The following is an 18,879-nucleotide window of genomic DNA, read 5'->3' on the forward strand; positions in this document are numbered from 1 at the left end:
TAAAAGCCAATTTTCAAATGTCTTCAGTACCGAGAATCTTGGGTTCTTTATGCGTAGGAGGCGATGACGCTTCACATGAAAACACCATACAAACTAATGCCAGTTGCATGATGGAATAACAACTGCAATGGCAAATCAAAGTCACCAGAGGGGAGCGTCTGTCATTTTAAGCAAACTTGATTTATGCTTCTTCATTTAATGATTGGTCTATCAAATCAGATTACTGGGAAACATGACAACAATTTTATGCATTAACAAGCACTTTTCAAATCTTGAAAACACAAAATTAAAATTCAAGCTTTCTTAAGGATTTCAAGCATCCCTACGGACCCTGGAAAACCCAACTGTGTATTTTTGTTTCCCAATGAAAAAATGAGTAAAAAATCTAAACAGAAAGGACAAGGCAACACAGAGAGAACAAATCACAATAGTATGAGGCCAACCTGCAACCAACTTTTTACCTTTGCTGCCCACCGTTTGGAGCAATGAATTTGGATAGTCGAATTGTGAAGATAAACCCAGAGCCAATTGATGTGTTTGTTTAAAAAAAAAAAAAAAAAAAAAAAAAAAACACACAACCGGCATGTACAATAAACACACTATGTTTTATCACGGAAGATGAGACACCATGTCAAAAATACAGTTTACAATCGATATAAAATCATGAGCGCTACCCAATAAATTGCGACTTTGAAATGGACTCTTAATGTACAGGTTCATGTGAGATTAGTTATCAAACCACTTGTTTTTTTTGGTACCGAAGCTCGTCTCACAATTGGAGAAGAGTTTCTTCTTGTACTTTTCCACAAGGCTGTCTAAACGATCCCTGCCCATGTTTCTTGACTTCTTCATTCCTCCACTAGCCTAGAGAGAGAAAACACGATATTATGACATGTTCATCTGCGTGGCAAAATTTAATAAAGAACTGGCATTTTTTTATTAACGGTTACGTTTTACTTTATTTATTTCAAGCGTTTCATTTTATGAAGGTAGGCAAGCCCCCACATTGTTTTATTAATGAATTCAAAACACAAAGCAAGTCCCGTATTTAGTCGTAACGCGTACACGAGTATAATGCGCACTTAATCATTTTAATGAAAAATCTGTGAAAAAAAATGTTTCACCCTCACGTCACGTATTTAAGGTCTCAACTGTGTCGAAAATAATTGCAACATAAATCGAAACAGGATCGCGACTGTGAGAACGCCAAATCATGGCCACTAGACCACCAGGGTTATAAATAACACATGCCAAGCCAAGACATGTTTATTTGTATAGCCGTTTTCTTATCACACTATTTTTACTAAAAGTACCACGTTGCTGAACACATAGGGCCATGATTAAAACCATTTAATGACATGGAAGCAGACTTCGAGAGACAATAAAGACATTGTAAACTTTAAGCTGTTATTGTTTTCATAGTTATTGTTTACAATTAAATATTTTAATCATGGCCACATGTATTCCATGACATGGAAACAGAAAAATAGAGTGATGATGAGATAAAATCTAAAGTCTTTTTCCTATATCTTCTACTAACTTTGTGTTGTAGTGGTAAAGAATCAGCACTATCACCGCTGCAACCTGGGTTTGAATCCTTTCTTCTGAGATTGTGCGAATGTGATAGGCAATATTTTTTGACTGATCAATCATTGCTCTAATACGGTAATGTGCAACCAGAAAACATTTATACCACGTACCCAAATTTTGAGATATTTTTTCCAATAATAAATACCATACTTTTAATAATAAAACACATTTGAGGAAGGTATTATTATCATATTTGCTTCATAATACAAGAATAGTTAAACAAACCGATTTTCTTGTCTTAGTACGTTTCTCCATCTGCCACGATTGTTGACGTTCTTTCCTGCTGCCTCCTCGCTGAGCTTTTTTGGGTGGCGGAGCTTTTTGCTTCCCTTTGTCACGCAACCTGGAAAAGTTCACAAACTAGTTACGAGTCATTGCTTCAGTCCAAGGATTGGGTACCTTTTTGACTCAAAGAGCCATGAAGATAAAATAGATGCTTTTTTGTCTGAGAGAGCCACACCATATATTCTAAGACAAAATTAAACAAAGCTGTCAAACCTGATAACTTCAGGGCTTTTTATTTCACTGTGATTACAGATGATTTTATAAAAGAATAATAACAGGTCTCATATCAACCAATATCCCACTTAGAATGTCTCCCTTCCGCTGTTAAGATCTATGAAGGACATTTATGTTGACGGTGAGCAGAGTTATTTCGTAAAAATGTCACTAAATATTGCAAATGAGAAGGATACAGATGTATTTACCTTCAGTTTGTGACGTGGTCACAGTGTGAACCTTAATAAATAGAGTAATTATTAGTTGTCCTCCTGTTTTGTAGATGCAAATCTGTTCAACATGTTTAAAATCTACAAAAAATGTCTTAATCGTCTTCATGGGCATTTATTTTTTCATAACTTGCTTGCTGGAAAAATTATGCAGGAAACAGTGGAAGCCAAATTTCACACTCGCATGTGTTTTCTGATGCATTTCATTGGCTAAGAGACACGGATTGATTCCTAATGACATTTCTTCTCACCAATCTTAAAGTTAAAGCTCCCGCAGCTAATGGTAGAAAAACAGTGTCGCACTCCTGGCCTAAAGGCATTTCAAAAGTGAACTTATCTAAGAGACACAGGTATTCGAGAAAATAGCCACACCTGTACATTCCTGACCCCTACTGAGCATATAATGCCACCAAGTCTCCTTTCAATTTGAAGGTGTTGTACGGAATTTTAAACTTTTTTACTTTCTAATGCCGTCTTCTGGGATGTGTCATCATCGCAGCCTCTGTAAAACTCCTTATGTTGCACTTGGAAGTACATGCATTTCTCAAATAAACTCTTCCTTTTTTCATATTCTTGGGATTTTGGGTTGGCGTTTGGACTGTGCTTGAAACAGGCCTTTTTTTTCTTTCACCATTTTCATGCTACAATAACTAAAGGCTGCAGTGAGGAGCATAAAGTCACTCTCTAATCCCCTTTCCTTCTTTCTTCCTACCTAATGTGTTCTGCGGCCCTAAAAGCTTAGGTAAAAGATAAAAGCAGATAGGCATAGTGCAAAAAATATATAAGGCCCTTTGAACTCAGTTGGGCATTGTTAATACATACTTTATAAAGATAATATTCTACTTTAAACTTTTTGAGAAATTATGCATCTCAAGTTTAAGCATTTTTGCTAATAAACTCGTGATGAAACCAGCAAATGTAACACTGGTTTTTAATTTAGAATCATTCCTGCTAAAGATTATTCCATAACATTTAACATTCATCTAGCTTGTGGCACAAGGATTTTTAGTTTTTATTCTGTAAAAGGAGTTAGTTGGTTGGTTGGCTGGCTGGATCTCTTAACCACTCGGGTCGTAAGGGAACCATTTCCTGCCGTGTGTCTTGGGCATAGTACAGCCTGATGGCGCCCATCCCTCTCCAGGTCAACATGTTTCCAACCAGGGGCCGTTATGTGAAATAAGCAAGAGATGTCCATTCTGCATTTGCTATCATAGGATCCCTATGTCCGACAAAACCCTTACCTGATCTTGGGGCCTCTGTGGGTAGGGAAAGGCAACACTTTCCTCCGCTTCTTTCCATTAGTAAGTTCCACATGCTCTACTTCAGGCTTGGTCAGAAAGCCGCTATGTTGGTTTGGCCTGGGCCTTTTCTCAGGATTGGATGACGAAGCTATAAGAGCGCATTGAACAGGGCCAAGAGAGGAAAATTGACAAACGACAAAATAATCAGCACGTCTACAACACAATTCATGCCAGGTAAATGTGGGGCTGTTAATTTTTTGTATTCAGTTTGTTATTGTGATTCACGTTGATATATATTTCTTTTTATTATAATCATCATTAACATGTGGCTGAGTAGCAACCAGCTTGTATGTGCAAGGCTTAATAATATCACAGCTCCCCAAAAAATGGATGGAGAATTTTCAAATTTTGGAAATGTTTTCGCAATAGCATTTAAAGCAATATTGAGTGTATAGTTGTTTTTAGACCTTGTTATCACCAAAAAAAAAAAAAAAAAAAAAAAAAAACGCGCATCGAACAAGCTATTACTGCAAGTGTCCAGCAGATGGCATCAATGCACCTTAAATAATCAAGGAACAATCAACATAGTTAATACAAAAATGAGAATTGCTGTTTTTGGTAAATTGCCATAAACTGGATAACAGAAAATGTATAGTATTTGGTGTTTATGTAGTAAAAAAAATTGATAAGGCTGTATTCTTATATGTTATTCATTATAAGTTAGACAGACCGGTTTGAGTTCCATCTTGTTTGGGCCCTTTCCAGTCCTTGCTCATGTGCTTGTGTGTCACACTCTCTTTTCCTCCTTGGTTCTTCAACTGATGTGCCTAGAAAAAAACGAGAAAACTAGATTGTTTTAATTGATCAGGGCACATCAATCAAACCAATGGAATTAAAACACACATAACCCAACACCCTAAAATGCCCACCTTGCTTTTTTGCAGTCGCATTTCTTTGATTTTGAGCTTGCGGGAATCTTCGAGGGAGAACTCCACTATGGGTCTCTAGGGAAAGATAAAAAAAGAGCTGTAGATACTAAAAATACAAGTAAAAATATCAGTAGTAGAAATAATTCGTAAATAGAAGACATTTGTTAGAAAGACATCAATCAATTATTCATGTGTGGGACTGTCACTAAGGTGGTACACTTGATTCCTTACATGAATTATTGTACAAAGTCCTCGGTGAAGTATTTCCACAAAGTGATGTCAATTATAAACATCACTTTTGACAGGATGATTCCAGCACAGCTTCCCATACTATCTCAATACTACTACTAAAACTGAGTATATTCAGGACATCTCACTAAATTTGTTGTCTCAGCAATACAATTAGTGTTTATTAAGTTAAACATATTTGACAAACGAATTTATAATAAGTAGGCAGGGGTAGTACATCTGGAATAGAACAAAAACATTTTTGAAAGTTCGACTAGGAGTCTTATCCTTGAACGCACTGCGGGTCCAGCGCAGAACTGGAGTGGCTCCTCTGGCAGGGAGAAGTGTGTTTTGTCAACAAAGTGTCTTACTAACAATTGAGAAATGTCGCTACAAAATTAACTTTTTGATTTATTTTATTTTTTGAGAGTAGTGGGGGTTGGTTTAGCTAGCGACATTGCCTCACATATTAAAATATTTTAGCCTATGGTTTAGTGTGAAGAGTTAAAATTAAACACTTATTAGAAGCATGGAATAGATAAAGGAAAAAACAACATTGTTAAGAATAAATGCTAAACTTTTTTCAACCCTGCGGCTTATTCAGTGATGTGGCCAATTTATGTAATCTTTCTAACAGCCGCCAGCGGCGCTCGAGTTCAAGGCACATGACGCAGCTTACAAGGTAAATGCAATCGAGCAGTCCGATAAAGGAAACAGAGCTATTGCACGCAAACTTTACCTTGCGAGCGTGTTGCTAGCGTGTTTTTGAATAAGGGAGCGTGGGACGAAGTCTATGTGACAAAGTCTCTTTCCCATACTAAAGGAGGACAACTTTGATGACGTCAGTTATAGGGAGGAAGATGAGAACGGTTTACCGTGGTTTCTACATGTACGTTATGGTTTTTTAACATACCCGTTAACTGTGCTGCGAGCGTGTTGTTAGTAGCGTTTTGCTACCCTTCACTGGCACGGTTTGGGATGAAAGTTATAAAATTATTATTAAAGCTTTGAAAACTCTCTCGGTGTACCGTCTTTCTTTGTAAATATGTGTGACAATGTATAATATGTATTTGCAACTGTATATTTTTGTAATGTATTTATTTGTATTTATTTTGGACACTTATTCTGATAAGTCTTGCACTGACCAATTAAAAAGAAGGGGCGCTACAGATGCAGGGGATGACGGGAAGCGGGGACCGGTAAAGGTGAGTGTTTGTGGATATATATTTTTCCCACCCTCACCTTTGGAAATATACACTTTTTTTTCCTTGGATTACTTTCAACGGGAACCGGACTCTGCCGGTCTGCATCAAATCTTAAGTACCGGTATCATTTTCCGTTTATTTGCCGGCTGTGGTTTTTGAACTGTGTACTTTATGTTCAGTTAAAATCGCGGGACTCAAAGCCGGGTTTGGGCTGATTTTGTGACTGTGTTACATGTTTCAATGTGGGCGCATGCGGCTTATATAGGTGCGGCTTGTGTAAATACAAAAGCGGGTATCCTCTTAAAATGTGGTGGGTGCGCTCTATAGTCCGGAATTTATGGTGTATATATACTGGACTGTCTCAGAAAATTAGAATATTGTGATAAAGTTCTTTATTTTCTGTAATGCAATTAAAAAAAACAAAAATGTCATACATTCTGGATTCATTACACATCAACTGAACTATTTCAAGCCTTTTATTATTTTAATATTGCTGATTTTGGCTTACAGCTTAAGAAAACTCAAAAATCCTATCTCAAAATATTAGAATACTTCCTCAGACCAAGTAAAAAAATAATTTTATAACAGCAAAACTAAATCAAACATTTGAAAATGTCCATTAATGCACTCAGTACTTGGTTGGGAATCCTTTTGCACGGATTACTGCATCAATCCGGCGTGGAATGGAGGCAATCAGCCTGTGGCATTGCTGAGGTGTTATTGATGCCCAGGATGCTTCGATAGCGGCCTTCAGCTCATTTGCATTTGTAGGTCTGGTGTCTTTCATCTTCTTCTTAACTATACCCCACAAATTCTCGATGGGGTTCAGGTCAGGGGAATTAGCAGGCCAATCAAGGACAGTGATGCCATGGTCAGTGCACCAGTTACTGGTGGTTTTGGCACTGTGGGCAGGTGCCAGATCATGCTGGAAAATGAAATACTCATCTCCATAGAGCTTTTCAGCAGATGGAAGCATGTAGTGCTCTAAAATCTCTTGGTACACAGTTGCATTTACTCTGGACTTGATGAAACACAGTGGACCAACACCAGCAGCTGACATGGCTCCCCAAACCATTGCTGACTGTGGGAACTTCACACTGGATTTCAAGCAACTTTTTGCTCCTCTCCAGCCTTTCTCCAGACTCTGGCGCCTTGACTTCCAAATGAAATGCAAAACTTGCTTTCGTCTGAAAAGAGGACTTTGGACCACTATGCAACTGTCCTGTGCTTCTTCTCCATAGCCCAAGTCAGACGCTTCTTCCGTTGTCTTGAGTTCAGAAGTGGCTTGACCATGGGAATACGGCTATTGTAGCCCATTTACCGGACACGTCTGTGAACTGTGGCTTTTGATACCTGGACTCCAGCTTCAGCCCACTGTCTTTGAAGCTCCCCCAAATTCTGGAAGCGGCTCTTCTTCACAATTTTGTTAAGGCTGCGGTCATCTCTCTTGGTTGTGCAGCGTTTCCGGCCACATTTTTCCCTTCCAACAGACTTTTTGTGGATATGCTTTGAAACTGCACTCTGTGAACAGCCTGCCCTTTGAGAAATTTCTTTTTGTGTCTTACCCTCCTGATGGAGGGTATCAATGATGGTCCTCTGGATCAGCAGTCTTCCCCATACTTGTGATTTAGTTTACTGAACCAAGCTGAGTGTTTTTAAGGCTCAGGAAACCCTCGCAAGGTGTTTCGAGTTAATTAGATGATTCAGGTGATTAGTTGAATAGCCTACTTGTATACTTTTTCATGATATTCTAATATTTTGAGATAGGATTTTTGAGTTTTCTTAAGCTGTAAGCCAAATTCAGCAATATTCAAATAATAAAAGGCTTGAAATAGTTCAGTTGATGTGTAATGAATCCAGAATGTATGACATTTTTGTTTTTTTAATTGCATTACAGAAAATAAAGAACTTTATCACAATATTCTAATTTTCTGAGACAGTCCAGTATATATATATATATATATATATATATATATATATATACACATTTTTTTAAGGAGGATTTGGAAATAAAAACGTTTTTATTATAACACTTATTGAAGGTGCTGTACAGACTGTTGATATTTGTTTGCTTGCTGACGCCATCTTCTGGCCCAAGTCATCATTGCAGCCTCTGTCAAGCTCCGTTTGCTGCACATGCAAGGACGTGCATTTCTTCGACGCAATCGAATAAACTCATTTTTCATTTTTGGGGAGTTTGGACTGTACTTGAAACAGGCCTTGTATAATTTCACCAATTTAATACTTCACAAACTCAAAACTGCGGTGACGAGGATAATGTCACTCTCCTTTGTTAACACATACTTAATACAAAAAATATTTTACATACAACTTTTTAAGGACAACTCAAACAATGCACCCGACCTTGAAAGTATTACAGCCAAAGGAAGCTAGAGGCTAACCTTGTTTGGACCAAAGATGCTTGGGTTGTTGTTGAGGTAGCGCAGTGCAGCCAGTGCATCTTCATGCTTCTTAAACTGGACAAAGCCATAGCTCAGAGACTGGCCCATCACCTGACCCTTCTCTGGTTTTTTGTCATACATGACCCGACACTGTGTATAGGGAAACGTTTTAAGAAAAACTAACAAGATCGCTCTAGTGGTCGTTGGGAAGCTTACCTCTGAAATCATCCTGAGATCTTTGCTTCCAGCCAGGCCCTGCAGGCAAAGCTCCCGCAGCTTCTTGTCATCCACCGATTTTGGCAGATTGTGGATGCAAAGACGATACTTCGACACATAGATGCTGATGTCCTTCAGCTTAGCTCTTTTTATATCTTCAAACTAAATGTTAATGGCAAATCAAATGATATTGAAATGAATGGGAGCGCCAAACATGGAGGATGTTCTGAAAAATGGACTCACTCTGCCTCTCTTGATCATGTCTGTTTCAGACACACCCTCCGCCGCCTTTGATCCAGCCCGGATCACTGAAAGAGTTCACATTCAAATTCACATTTGATACATCTTATTAAGCTAGCTATGATTTGAAAAAGAAACTTGTTTTCCACTACCTGTCAATAATTCCAACTGAACAAACGCAATCAGTAAAAAATTGTCCAATCTTGCATTCATGTGCAATGAAAAACAAAATTAACTACACAAATACATCTGAAAATACTGTACAACTGCATCACACATAAAAGAAAATATGCCATATGTACATGTCACAGTGTGATTTTCCATTTAGAGGGACAGTCTATTATTTGACAACTAGTTGTCGCTCTATTGTGACATTCAACCAAATACAGAATTATAGAGCCAATTTCAAGTTGCATAAAAATCAAGCCGGAATGAACAACTCACGTCCTTCTCTGGCCAGATACAAGTTCCTGGATCCCGTCTGCACTTTGACCTGTTTGACCTTCAAATTTGTAGCATCGTCCCTGCTCACTGCAGCTACGATCAGCAGCTTCCTCCCATCCAATTGGATTCCGCCAGTCTGCGTGTGATGAAAGCAAAATATGACTATAACCTGATTACATCATTTTCATGGTATGAGAGTAGAGCTTACCCCTGCTTCATCCTGCGCTGCGACGATGCATTTATCTGCCGACTCTTTTGTTTTAAACTGAGCAAAAGCGCAACCTGGACGGAAGGTGAGATATTAGAAAAAGAAAAAAAAAACACGGAGACAAGTCATCGCTGCCGGCTCACCTTTGGAATGTCCCGTGTCTTCGTGAAAAACAATCTTGATGTAGTTGAGTTCTCCAAACAGGAGGAGGGCTTCCTCCAGGCCTTCTTCGTCGGTATCAAATGACAGGTTTCTGAAAGGCAAAAGTTGGAGGAAAAAAAAAAAAAAACAACAACAAGGAGAAGAAAAGGACAAACCTGATGAAAACGGTTCTGCCTTGATTCACATCTGAAGGGAGTGGTTCCTTTGACTTTGTCCGAGCTAGGACAAATATAGCAGAGAAACGTGAGAAAATGTTAATATCATTTTATCACCAAAAGAGTGGGGGTAATATGTCAAAACCAAACAGCAAGTAATCACACAGCCCAGAAAATCATTGGCTGATCTCTGCTCAGTCTGTAGGAAAGTAATGGCTTGTGATACCTTAACATAGCCCAAATCATTAAAAATGACTCCTCTCACCCCAGCCACTGCACTGAGGCGCAATAGGTCCCTGGAATCAAGGACTAGGAAGCTCAGAGACAGTTTCTTGTTTAGGACCATCACCACCCTAGACAATTGCGCAAGGCAAGTGAAAATATATATCTCGCCTGTTGTTTTAAAATCGGAGTATTGTGTGGAAAAATAATATATGGATTCCCATTTTGCGACTTATTTTGAAATGTTATTACTAATAAAAGTTAATGCATTACTTCACATTGCAGTATTATCACTGTGCACTTACAACTAGTCCCCAAGCATAAGTAAATGACCAGAAACTTGCAAATTACTGTAGTACCAAAAACATGTTTAAAAAAGGATCACCATTAAATATACTGAAAAAGTATATTTAGTAGTAGTAGTTCCTGACTTTATGTCGATTTTTTTTTTTTTCAAAATACTGTGTAAGTATATTCCTAACTACAGTTTTGTGGGAGGAATGTGGTCACAGGATAAATGTACAGTGTATATCTTAAGGCTGCGAGGTCCAACTCAGTTTGGCTGTGGGGCCGGACCCACTTTCTGTTCTGAGGCCAGATCAATAAAAGAATGTCAACTCCATTTGCAGCTTAGTTTTTCAGTAGCATGCTTCGTCATTCAGCCTACAAAAGTACCCTTACCCTACATATTTTAATTACGGGAGGGTAAGGATTTTTGTTTTAAACACAACACATTTATTCAAAAAACAAAAAGGGAGAAGGAAATTCATGTTCAGAATAGACTTTGTTTACAAATTTATCTTAACAGTTGAGTGAATGCAGTTTCACACATGAGCCAACTCAAACTACTACAAAACTCAACACTGGACTCTAGCAGCCGGAAAGAGCATTTGGTTTGTATTAATTTTTAAAATTACAACTTTTGATAAAAAATGACCAACAGTTGTAGTCAAAAATGTACATTCAATTGTGAAGAACATGATGTCATGCCTCTCTTTAGTTTCCAGTTATTTTTACAACTCAGATTTTTCTCTGATAGAGCGATAGTTCTTTGTCACAAAAAGCATTAATGAGGTCTGGTTCGTTTATGACTTAATTATGGGTTAACAGAAAAAGAGATCAAATCTGCTAGGCTAAAAAATATTCATACAGCAACACGAATTAGCAATTTTCGATGTGTCAGTGAAATTAGCTTCATAGCATGGCCTCTTAACTTGTGATTGATTATGAGTGACTACTGTTTGGAGGAGAAAAGGTGAGGCCTTTAAACCCAAGTACACCATGCCGATCGTCACGCACTGTGGTGGTGGTGGTGGTAGTATTATGCTGTAGGGCTGTTTTGCTCCCAATGGAGCTGGTGCTTTACAGAGAGTAAATGGGATAGTGAAGCAAGGGGATTACCTTAAAATTCTTCAAGAAAACCTAGGTCATCAGCCCGAAGATTGGGTCTTGGGCACAGAGTGTTCCAACAGGACAATGACCCCAAACACACATCAAAAGTGGTAATGAAATGGCTTAATCAGGCTAGAATTAAGGTTTTAGAATGGCCTTCCCAAAGTCCTGACTCATACCCCATTAAGAACTTGTGGACAATGCTCAAGAAACAATTCCATGTCAGAAAGCCATCAAATGTAACTGAACTGCACCAATTCTGTTGAGAGTAGTAGTCAAACATTCAACCAGAAGCTTGTGGGTAGATACAAAAAGCGCCTAATTGAAGTGAAAATGGCCAAGGGACATGTTACCAAATATTAGCGAAGCTGTATGTATATTTTTGACCCAGCAGATTTTTCTGTTAACCCATAATAACGTCATAAAAGAACCAACCCTCATGAATGATTTCGTGACAAAGAACTATTTGTTAAAATCACCCAATCAGAGAAAAATCTGAGTTGTAAAAATAACTGGAAAATCAACAAGGCCATGACATTATGTTCTCAACAAGTGTATACAAACTTTTAACCACAACTGTAGATGCTCGCTTCTATTTTTGAGATACTCTGAAATTTATGACGGGCTGAATTATATCATCCAACGGGCCAGATCTGGACTGCAAGCCATATGTTTGACATTCATGTCTCATGGCTAAATTGTACCTGATGGATTTCTAATGTCATCCTCGTCATCATCTTCATCGTCATCATCATAACTATTCTCGTCATCTTCATCTGAATCCAGGCTGTCATCATTCCTTTTGTCTTCCTTGGACATGTCAGATTCTTCATCAGAGTTCTCATCACTCTCCTCTCCCACATCAACATCACCCTCGCCATCGCAATCGTCGTCGTCGTCATCATCTGACGGTGGTGCAGATGTTTTTGGACTGTCAATGTGAGCACAAAGAGAGAAAATACATTCACAAAGGGGCAGGCAGTTTTTTGAGAGTGTTGTCTTATATATTTTAACCTCATTTTTAAAATTAAATTTGATGTCGAAGGTTCTTACTTTTTGTGAGGTACAGGACTCTCTTCTTCGTCCTCATCTTCAGCCTCATTATCAGGCACCGTTTGTTTTTTAATGGCATTTTCACTTTTCATATTCACTAAGGAATTGACAAAATATCAGAGGTTTACATCTTTTTGGTAAGTTGATAAATGTGGCTTATGATAAACCTGGTCAAAAACCTTTATATGTGGACGGTTTGGGATTTGTCAGGGAAGTCAAAATAATTTTGCCTCTGGGGCCGGATCCAGACTCATTGTTCTCAGGCGGGTCGGATCAGTAAAGGGATGTCAAATATTAAGGCCTACCATAGTTTTTCAGTATTATGATTCATCATTCAGTCTACTTTAGTAGCCTACTATACATATTATAATCATGGATGACCAAATGATATAAAGGATCTTCTCTGGGCATAACCCAATTTTAAAAAAAATGGCAAGAAGATGATCTTCATGTTCGGCAATGAATGCGTTATCAAACTTATTTTAAAATTTGAATATAATTTCACTCACAGACCAAATCAAAACACTATACAAACTCAAATGGTAGCTATGGAAATAAAGTAACCAATGGTGACTGTATGTTTGAGCTAGATATTTGTTTAAAAAAATTAACAACAACAAACTAGAGAAGAACTGGCAATCACCCCTAAATAGTTTGAGAAATTAATGAGAAAATATTCAAGGGAGAGAAAGAAAAAAACTGTGCTTGAGATGTCCGTTTTAATTTGTCTTTTCAAAGATGATGGAAAAGTCAAAAGAAGTATGAAGGGCAAATAACAAACTAATGCTTACCTTTAGTGGGTGTCACTTGCCTCGAAACGTATCGGTCCTTTGCCACAGCCCAGTCAACAGCCACTTGGCGACCTCAAAAGAGAAAAGTGAGCAAATATGAATGCATCCTAATTATGTGATAAATGCAATTAATTTTCGAGGCAAATCAGAATTACCTTTGATATCTTTCAGGTTCATAGCTTGTAGCGCTTTAGATGCCTTGAACATATTTTTAAACTGGACAAACCCAAATCCTCGCTTCATACCATCTGCCGAAAGTAAAAAAAAATTGTGACCCAGGAAAAAGAACAAATATTTGGCTTTTCCATTAAACAAAGAAGGTCAAATGAGAAATATTGGAAAAAATAAGACTTCTTTTTTATTGATAAAACAATTTGCTGTGTGTATAATGTACCTTATATAAAGCACATTTCATCACATTTGCATGACTGTTTTGGTATTTACCAGGCTTGAGAGGTATTTTGACTTCCAGTACCTTTCCAAACTTGCTAAAAGCTTCTGCAAGATCTTTCTCTGAACACTGAAAAACAAAGCACGCTGGCTTATTCCTGTACTTTTAAAAGCATCTGTAAAAGAAGCACTCTATACCTGGAAACTGAGATTCCTCACGATAAGTCTCGCTTTGAGGAAATTGGTCTTTTTGTCTTTTTTCTCAGTTTTCTTTGACACTGCAAGTTCTGCTGCTGGAATTTCTGCATCTTGCTCCCCTGGCCCCAAATAATAAGAACATTAGACTATTAGTAAGTTCGTAGTAAGTGATACTTTCTCTGCTTACCTTTTTCCTTGTTGATCCTTTTGCAATTTGTTTTGGCCAATGTTACAGAAATCCGTTTCCCGTCATAATTGTTTATGTCTTTCAACGCTTGTTGTGCATCCTCTTTCATGGCATACTTCACATAGCCAAATCCTCGACATGTCGCTGAAGCTAATCCAAATGAAGACAACAAATAGTCAATTATCAAATTCATCTCATTAGCCGTACCGCTTATCCTCATTAGGGTCGCGGGGGGGCTGGAGCCCATCCCAGCCATCTCCGGGCAGTGGGCAGGGGACACCCTGAACTGGTTGCCAGCCAATTGCAGGGCACACAGGGACAGACAACTCATTCGCTCATGCATCAATAAATTGTTTCATTTCAAGTTGCAATACATTTACCGTTTTTTCTAACTTTTACTATAGATCAGGGATGGACAAACTACTGCTCGTGGGCCACATGCTCAAACAAACATGGAAAAAATGTAAGGATCATATATTTGTTTTGATGCCACTCCCGTCATCAGTGTCCCTTTGTGTATCCCCCAATAAAAATATGTTTCTCAAGAAGCATTAATGCTTACTACACTCAAGGCCAACATTTAAATGGCTGGCTATATTTTTATGTACCTGCATTTCTAATCATGTGTTTACTTTACTTGAAGATATTGATCATATTTTACACAAAGGGAAAAAAAACTTTCTGAGTTAGCCCTACTGCATTTTGAGTTTTTCAATGCATATCATCAAGTTTAGTGCTTAAGAAGATAACCTACTATATTACTTTGTTTGAAATGTGAGTGTTTCAAAACATATTTGATGAGATTACCCTAGTATTAAACGTATTTTAAAGAAACTAACATGTTGATATTTGAATGAGTAGGTGCAAACCAGAAGAATTGGACAGGTCTTTATTATTAGTTTTCCTCGTATATTACTGATGAATCTAAACTCAAACTATTGGCGGATGAAAAAAATTAAATCCACCTTTCCTTTTTCGTACTGGCCTGGCACTAGTACCACCATTAGAGGAAGTCCGTGGTGAAGTATGCATTTTGCAGATCCGCAACTATATCTGTGATGTACAAATGCATTTTTTAAACTTGCGTGTGCATTTATCAGGACATATACTTTTCCAATGTTGAGTAAAATGTAATACAATTGTGGATCTGGAAAAAAAGGAATGTAAATGTATTGGAGACAAATCTCTCCCCATTTAAGTGTTAGGTAAAATATTGGGATATTGTGGGTAGCTTACGGTACATTTTCAGTTGCATGGAGTTCTTCCCATTACAATTTGGGATATGTCACCTTACTTTTTTGAATGAGCTATAATAAATGTAAATTTTTGATACGTAATTCTTGCACTAATACACATATCATAGTCCCCTGTTCAGGTGTAGCATGCACCTATCCTTAGGGTGGACCCTTAAAGGGCAATGACGCTTTGTGGCACAGTGACATACAAACTACTGTACTGTACATAACCTGCCGTTTATCACGATGGAAGAAATGCTATGGCAAAGCAAGCCACCAGAGAGCGGTGTCCGCGTGATTTTTAATCAGAATTAATGTGAAACATTGCAACAATTTCAAGCATTTATACCAATGTGCAAGCCCTTATGAAATTCCGGCATTTTCAATAATTTCAAGCACCCGTAGGAACCCTTAGTTCAATTAGAGAGAAGAAAGGCAAAACCTACCTTTGTCTGTTACCACAAAGCACTTCTTGACGGGACCAATCTCGGCAAAAATCTCTAAAAGCCGTTCATTTGTAGCTGACGTCGGCAAAGAGCCGACGTACAGAGTATGAGCTTGCATGCTTCGTATCTGATGTCGCTGCGTTTTTTCCGAGTCTTTCTAACAAGAAAAGGAAACCCAGGTTGTGTATGCTCTCTTTGGTAGTCAAATAACAAAATGTACCCTTACATCTACACAAACATCCAAGTTACAAGACCAAAAACGAAGTAAAATATATTTAACATAGCACTACTATCAAGGGACTCGTGTTTATGTGATGTAGTCGGCCATCTTGGATACGCGAGACGGACGGCCAGGTCAACTTCTTCTTCTTTGAGTTCAACAGTAGTCGGCATCTGTCACTTTTGGTGTATACCGCCCTCCATCGCTACGGACATTTATCTCTGTTTCAAAACAAGAATTCTTTCACAAAGTGGCGTACATTTGTGGTTAATTTGTTCATTCATAGTCAATGCGATTATAGTCACAATTCTTGACCAAGCTTTAGTAGTAATTCAACGTTTCGGAAATACACCTAAACAAAGAAATCTTCATCTTCTTCTGTGACACTCTTTTGAATACTATTTATCTTGTGTTTAGTTTAACATAAGACAAATATCTCATGTTAAACCCATTTTATTTCAAAATACCCTCCCCCCCAAAATGACACTAGGACGGGAAAGTAAAATACTATGTATCTTTTTTTCCAAGTTCCCTGTGTCAGTAAGTGCTGAGATCTGGATCATCTTTGAAAAGCAAGAAGACACTTTACTTTTGTGAAGTTAACAAGTCAAGTCTAGTTTATTTGTATAGCCCTTAATCACAACTCTCAAAGGGGCTGTATTCCTAACAATACTATTGCTACTACCAAGAATAATAATGATAAAAATAAAAATATTTACAATTAAAAACAACCACAACCCAATGATGGGGTCTGGTATCCAAGACAGAAGGCTAGAGCAAACCCCAACCCAAGAAAACTGGCGTGGAGAGGGATGGGTGACCACAGGCTTTAAGTGCCCAAGACACATCATGGGAAGTGGTGTCCCTACGACACAGCTGGATTCTTGGGTCGTAGGATCCGTGACCCGTGAACACGGAATAGATCCTTAGTCGCTTGGTGAGTATGTTCCCAATTCACATCTATTTATTAAGATACAATATTTATGCATTCATTTATTAATGAGTTCTTTTTTATCGCCGAGCCATATTCACTCATGAAAAGACCCATCAATGGCTCACGAGCCTTAAGTTTCCGACCCCCATTGTACTTTCTAATGAGAACGAAAACCAATGCCGAATGATTACGTTAGCACCAAGATGTCAGACAAACATGGTGGAAACTACTTGATATGGATCGCGCTATGTCAAATGAGTTTTTCTCGACCATCCATCCATTATCTGCACCGCTTATACTCACTAGGATCACAGGGGTGCTGGAGCCCATCCCAGCCATCCTCGGGCAGTGGGCAGGGGACACCCTAAACCGGTTGCCAGCCAGTCGTAGGGCACACAGGGACAGACAATTCGCTCGCTCATTCACACCTCGGGACAATTTGGATGGGCCAAATAACCTGACATGAATGTTTTTGGGAATGTGCGAGGAGACCGGAGTGCCTGGAGAGAACCCACTCAAGCACGGGGAGAACATGCAAACTCCACACAGGAATGTTTGATTCCATGAACCCGGAACTGTGCTGCACATGCACTGACCATTGCGCTGCTGTGCTGCCATTTCTCGATCAATGCATATTTATAAAAATAACATTGGTATGAAGTTTCCTTTTTTTTTTCCGTGTTATTCAAATCAATTTTATTTTTTTTATTGACGGCTTTTGTGCCTCTATGGAGACACTAAATATTACACACTGTCGCTTTAAACCCATACACAATTTTAATATAGATACCAGACAAAGAGCCTTCGAGCATTCAATATGTCACAGAAGCAACTTGATCCCCACAAAGGTGTTTTTCAATAAAAATATGAGAGCCACAAGTGATGCAATACTCAAAATTTCAGAACATAATAGTTTTCCCCCAGTGATTTAGTATCAGTATTGTCACATGCCGCGTCCAGCTTGTTTCTGAAGAGCGGGATGACACTTTACACCGAAAAAAAGGACAACCAATTGACAAAGGTACTGTACCTTAGTCAGATCAGGCGGCTTTCTCCTACTACTGGTAACCATGGAAACCGGTATTACCTGTTTCATGTGGAGAGAAAACCCCTACCTCCCCCCAAAAGGCCTGGAGAGGGATGGGCATTATTACTGCCTGATTTTCTCATTATTTTCCAACAAGCATTTATTTGAACATCATTTTTCCAAGGCAAAAGTCCGCAACCAACTGAAAACGGATTGGCGTCCCACTTTTGGGTCCTCCTGACCCACCAGTTAAGCATAACAGTTTTAGTATTACACTCAAAGTAATAAGAGGAGAGTTATCGACTGATTTCGAACTTCGAAGAACAAAAGAAGACTGGACAAAGCCCCCAGATGAGAGATCTTCAACCTAACTTTTTATGGATTGAAAAAATATGACCTAATCATACCTTGTCATTATAGAGTGCTTCGAGGTCCTAAGATTACCCACAATGCATTGCTGGCGGGCATTTTGGAAGTCCACAAAGCTTTTCACTTCATGGTTATTGTTCAGCGAACCAGTTAGATTTTACATTGTAATGCCGAATACGTACGTTATTGTTGGCTGTTGTAGCCGAGGGGAAAAGGGTGGGAAGGGCTTCTTTAGACTTCCGAAGTGTGTTTACAATCAGGGGATTGAAGCTCAGGAGAAAAGTGAACGGCGAAGACGAATGTGGCTGGCAGCTATCAACCGGTCGAATTTGCCAAAGCTTGACTGTGTTCGTGTTTGTTCTGACCACTTTCTGACAGGTAAATTGAATTATTTATGATGTAGAAATAAATTTTAAAAAGGTTATGGGACATGTGTACTTCATGTACATCTGTCGACACCATTCAAGTATGGCTAGGTTAAATACTGTAGGTGTTGCTTTTTGAGTAACATTTCTGAAAAAAATATTCTTAAAAGATCTAGATGTTGAACAAGTATATACCAAGAATACATAGTAAATGTGCATTTCATCCACTTTGATGAGATATTTCTTTTCTCTCAGTGGATAACATTATTAAATAACAACTTCACCATACACATGTATCAAAC

General features: G+C 38.4%; 1 protein-coding gene across 1 annotated transcript; it reads right to left on the reverse strand.

Moving 5' to 3' along the window:
* Positions 1-548: 548 nt before the first annotated feature.
* On the reverse strand, positions 549-16,012 carry rbm28 (RNA binding motif protein 28). The gene is made up of 21 exons (XM_088339840.1): positions 15,889-16,012; positions 15,663-15,819; positions 13,982-14,131; positions 13,795-13,913; positions 13,651-13,726; positions 13,362-13,454; positions 13,207-13,278; positions 12,416-12,512; positions 12,067-12,293; positions 9,749-9,812; positions 9,575-9,684; positions 9,432-9,505; positions 9,224-9,359; positions 8,783-8,847; positions 8,540-8,701; positions 8,324-8,473; positions 4,489-4,563; positions 4,290-4,386; positions 3,560-3,707; positions 1,816-1,933; positions 549-864 (listed from the first exon to the last, which is right to left on the reverse strand). Exons 2-21 carry the CDS (start codon positions 15,778-15,780, stop codon positions 727-729), a joined length of 2,289 nt encoding a protein of 762 aa, XP_088195966.1. The 5' UTR covers positions 15,781-15,819; positions 15,889-16,012; the 3' UTR covers positions 549-726.
* Between the last annotated feature and the right edge of the window lie 2,867 nt (positions 16,013-18,879).

This window comes from Urocampus carinirostris, chromosome 7, assembly GCF_059441175.1.
Source record: "Urocampus carinirostris isolate Australia breed hairy pipefish chromosome 7, RoL_Ucar_1.0, whole genome shotgun sequence".
NCBI lineage: Eukaryota > Metazoa > Chordata > Actinopteri > Syngnathiformes > Syngnathidae > Urocampus > Urocampus carinirostris.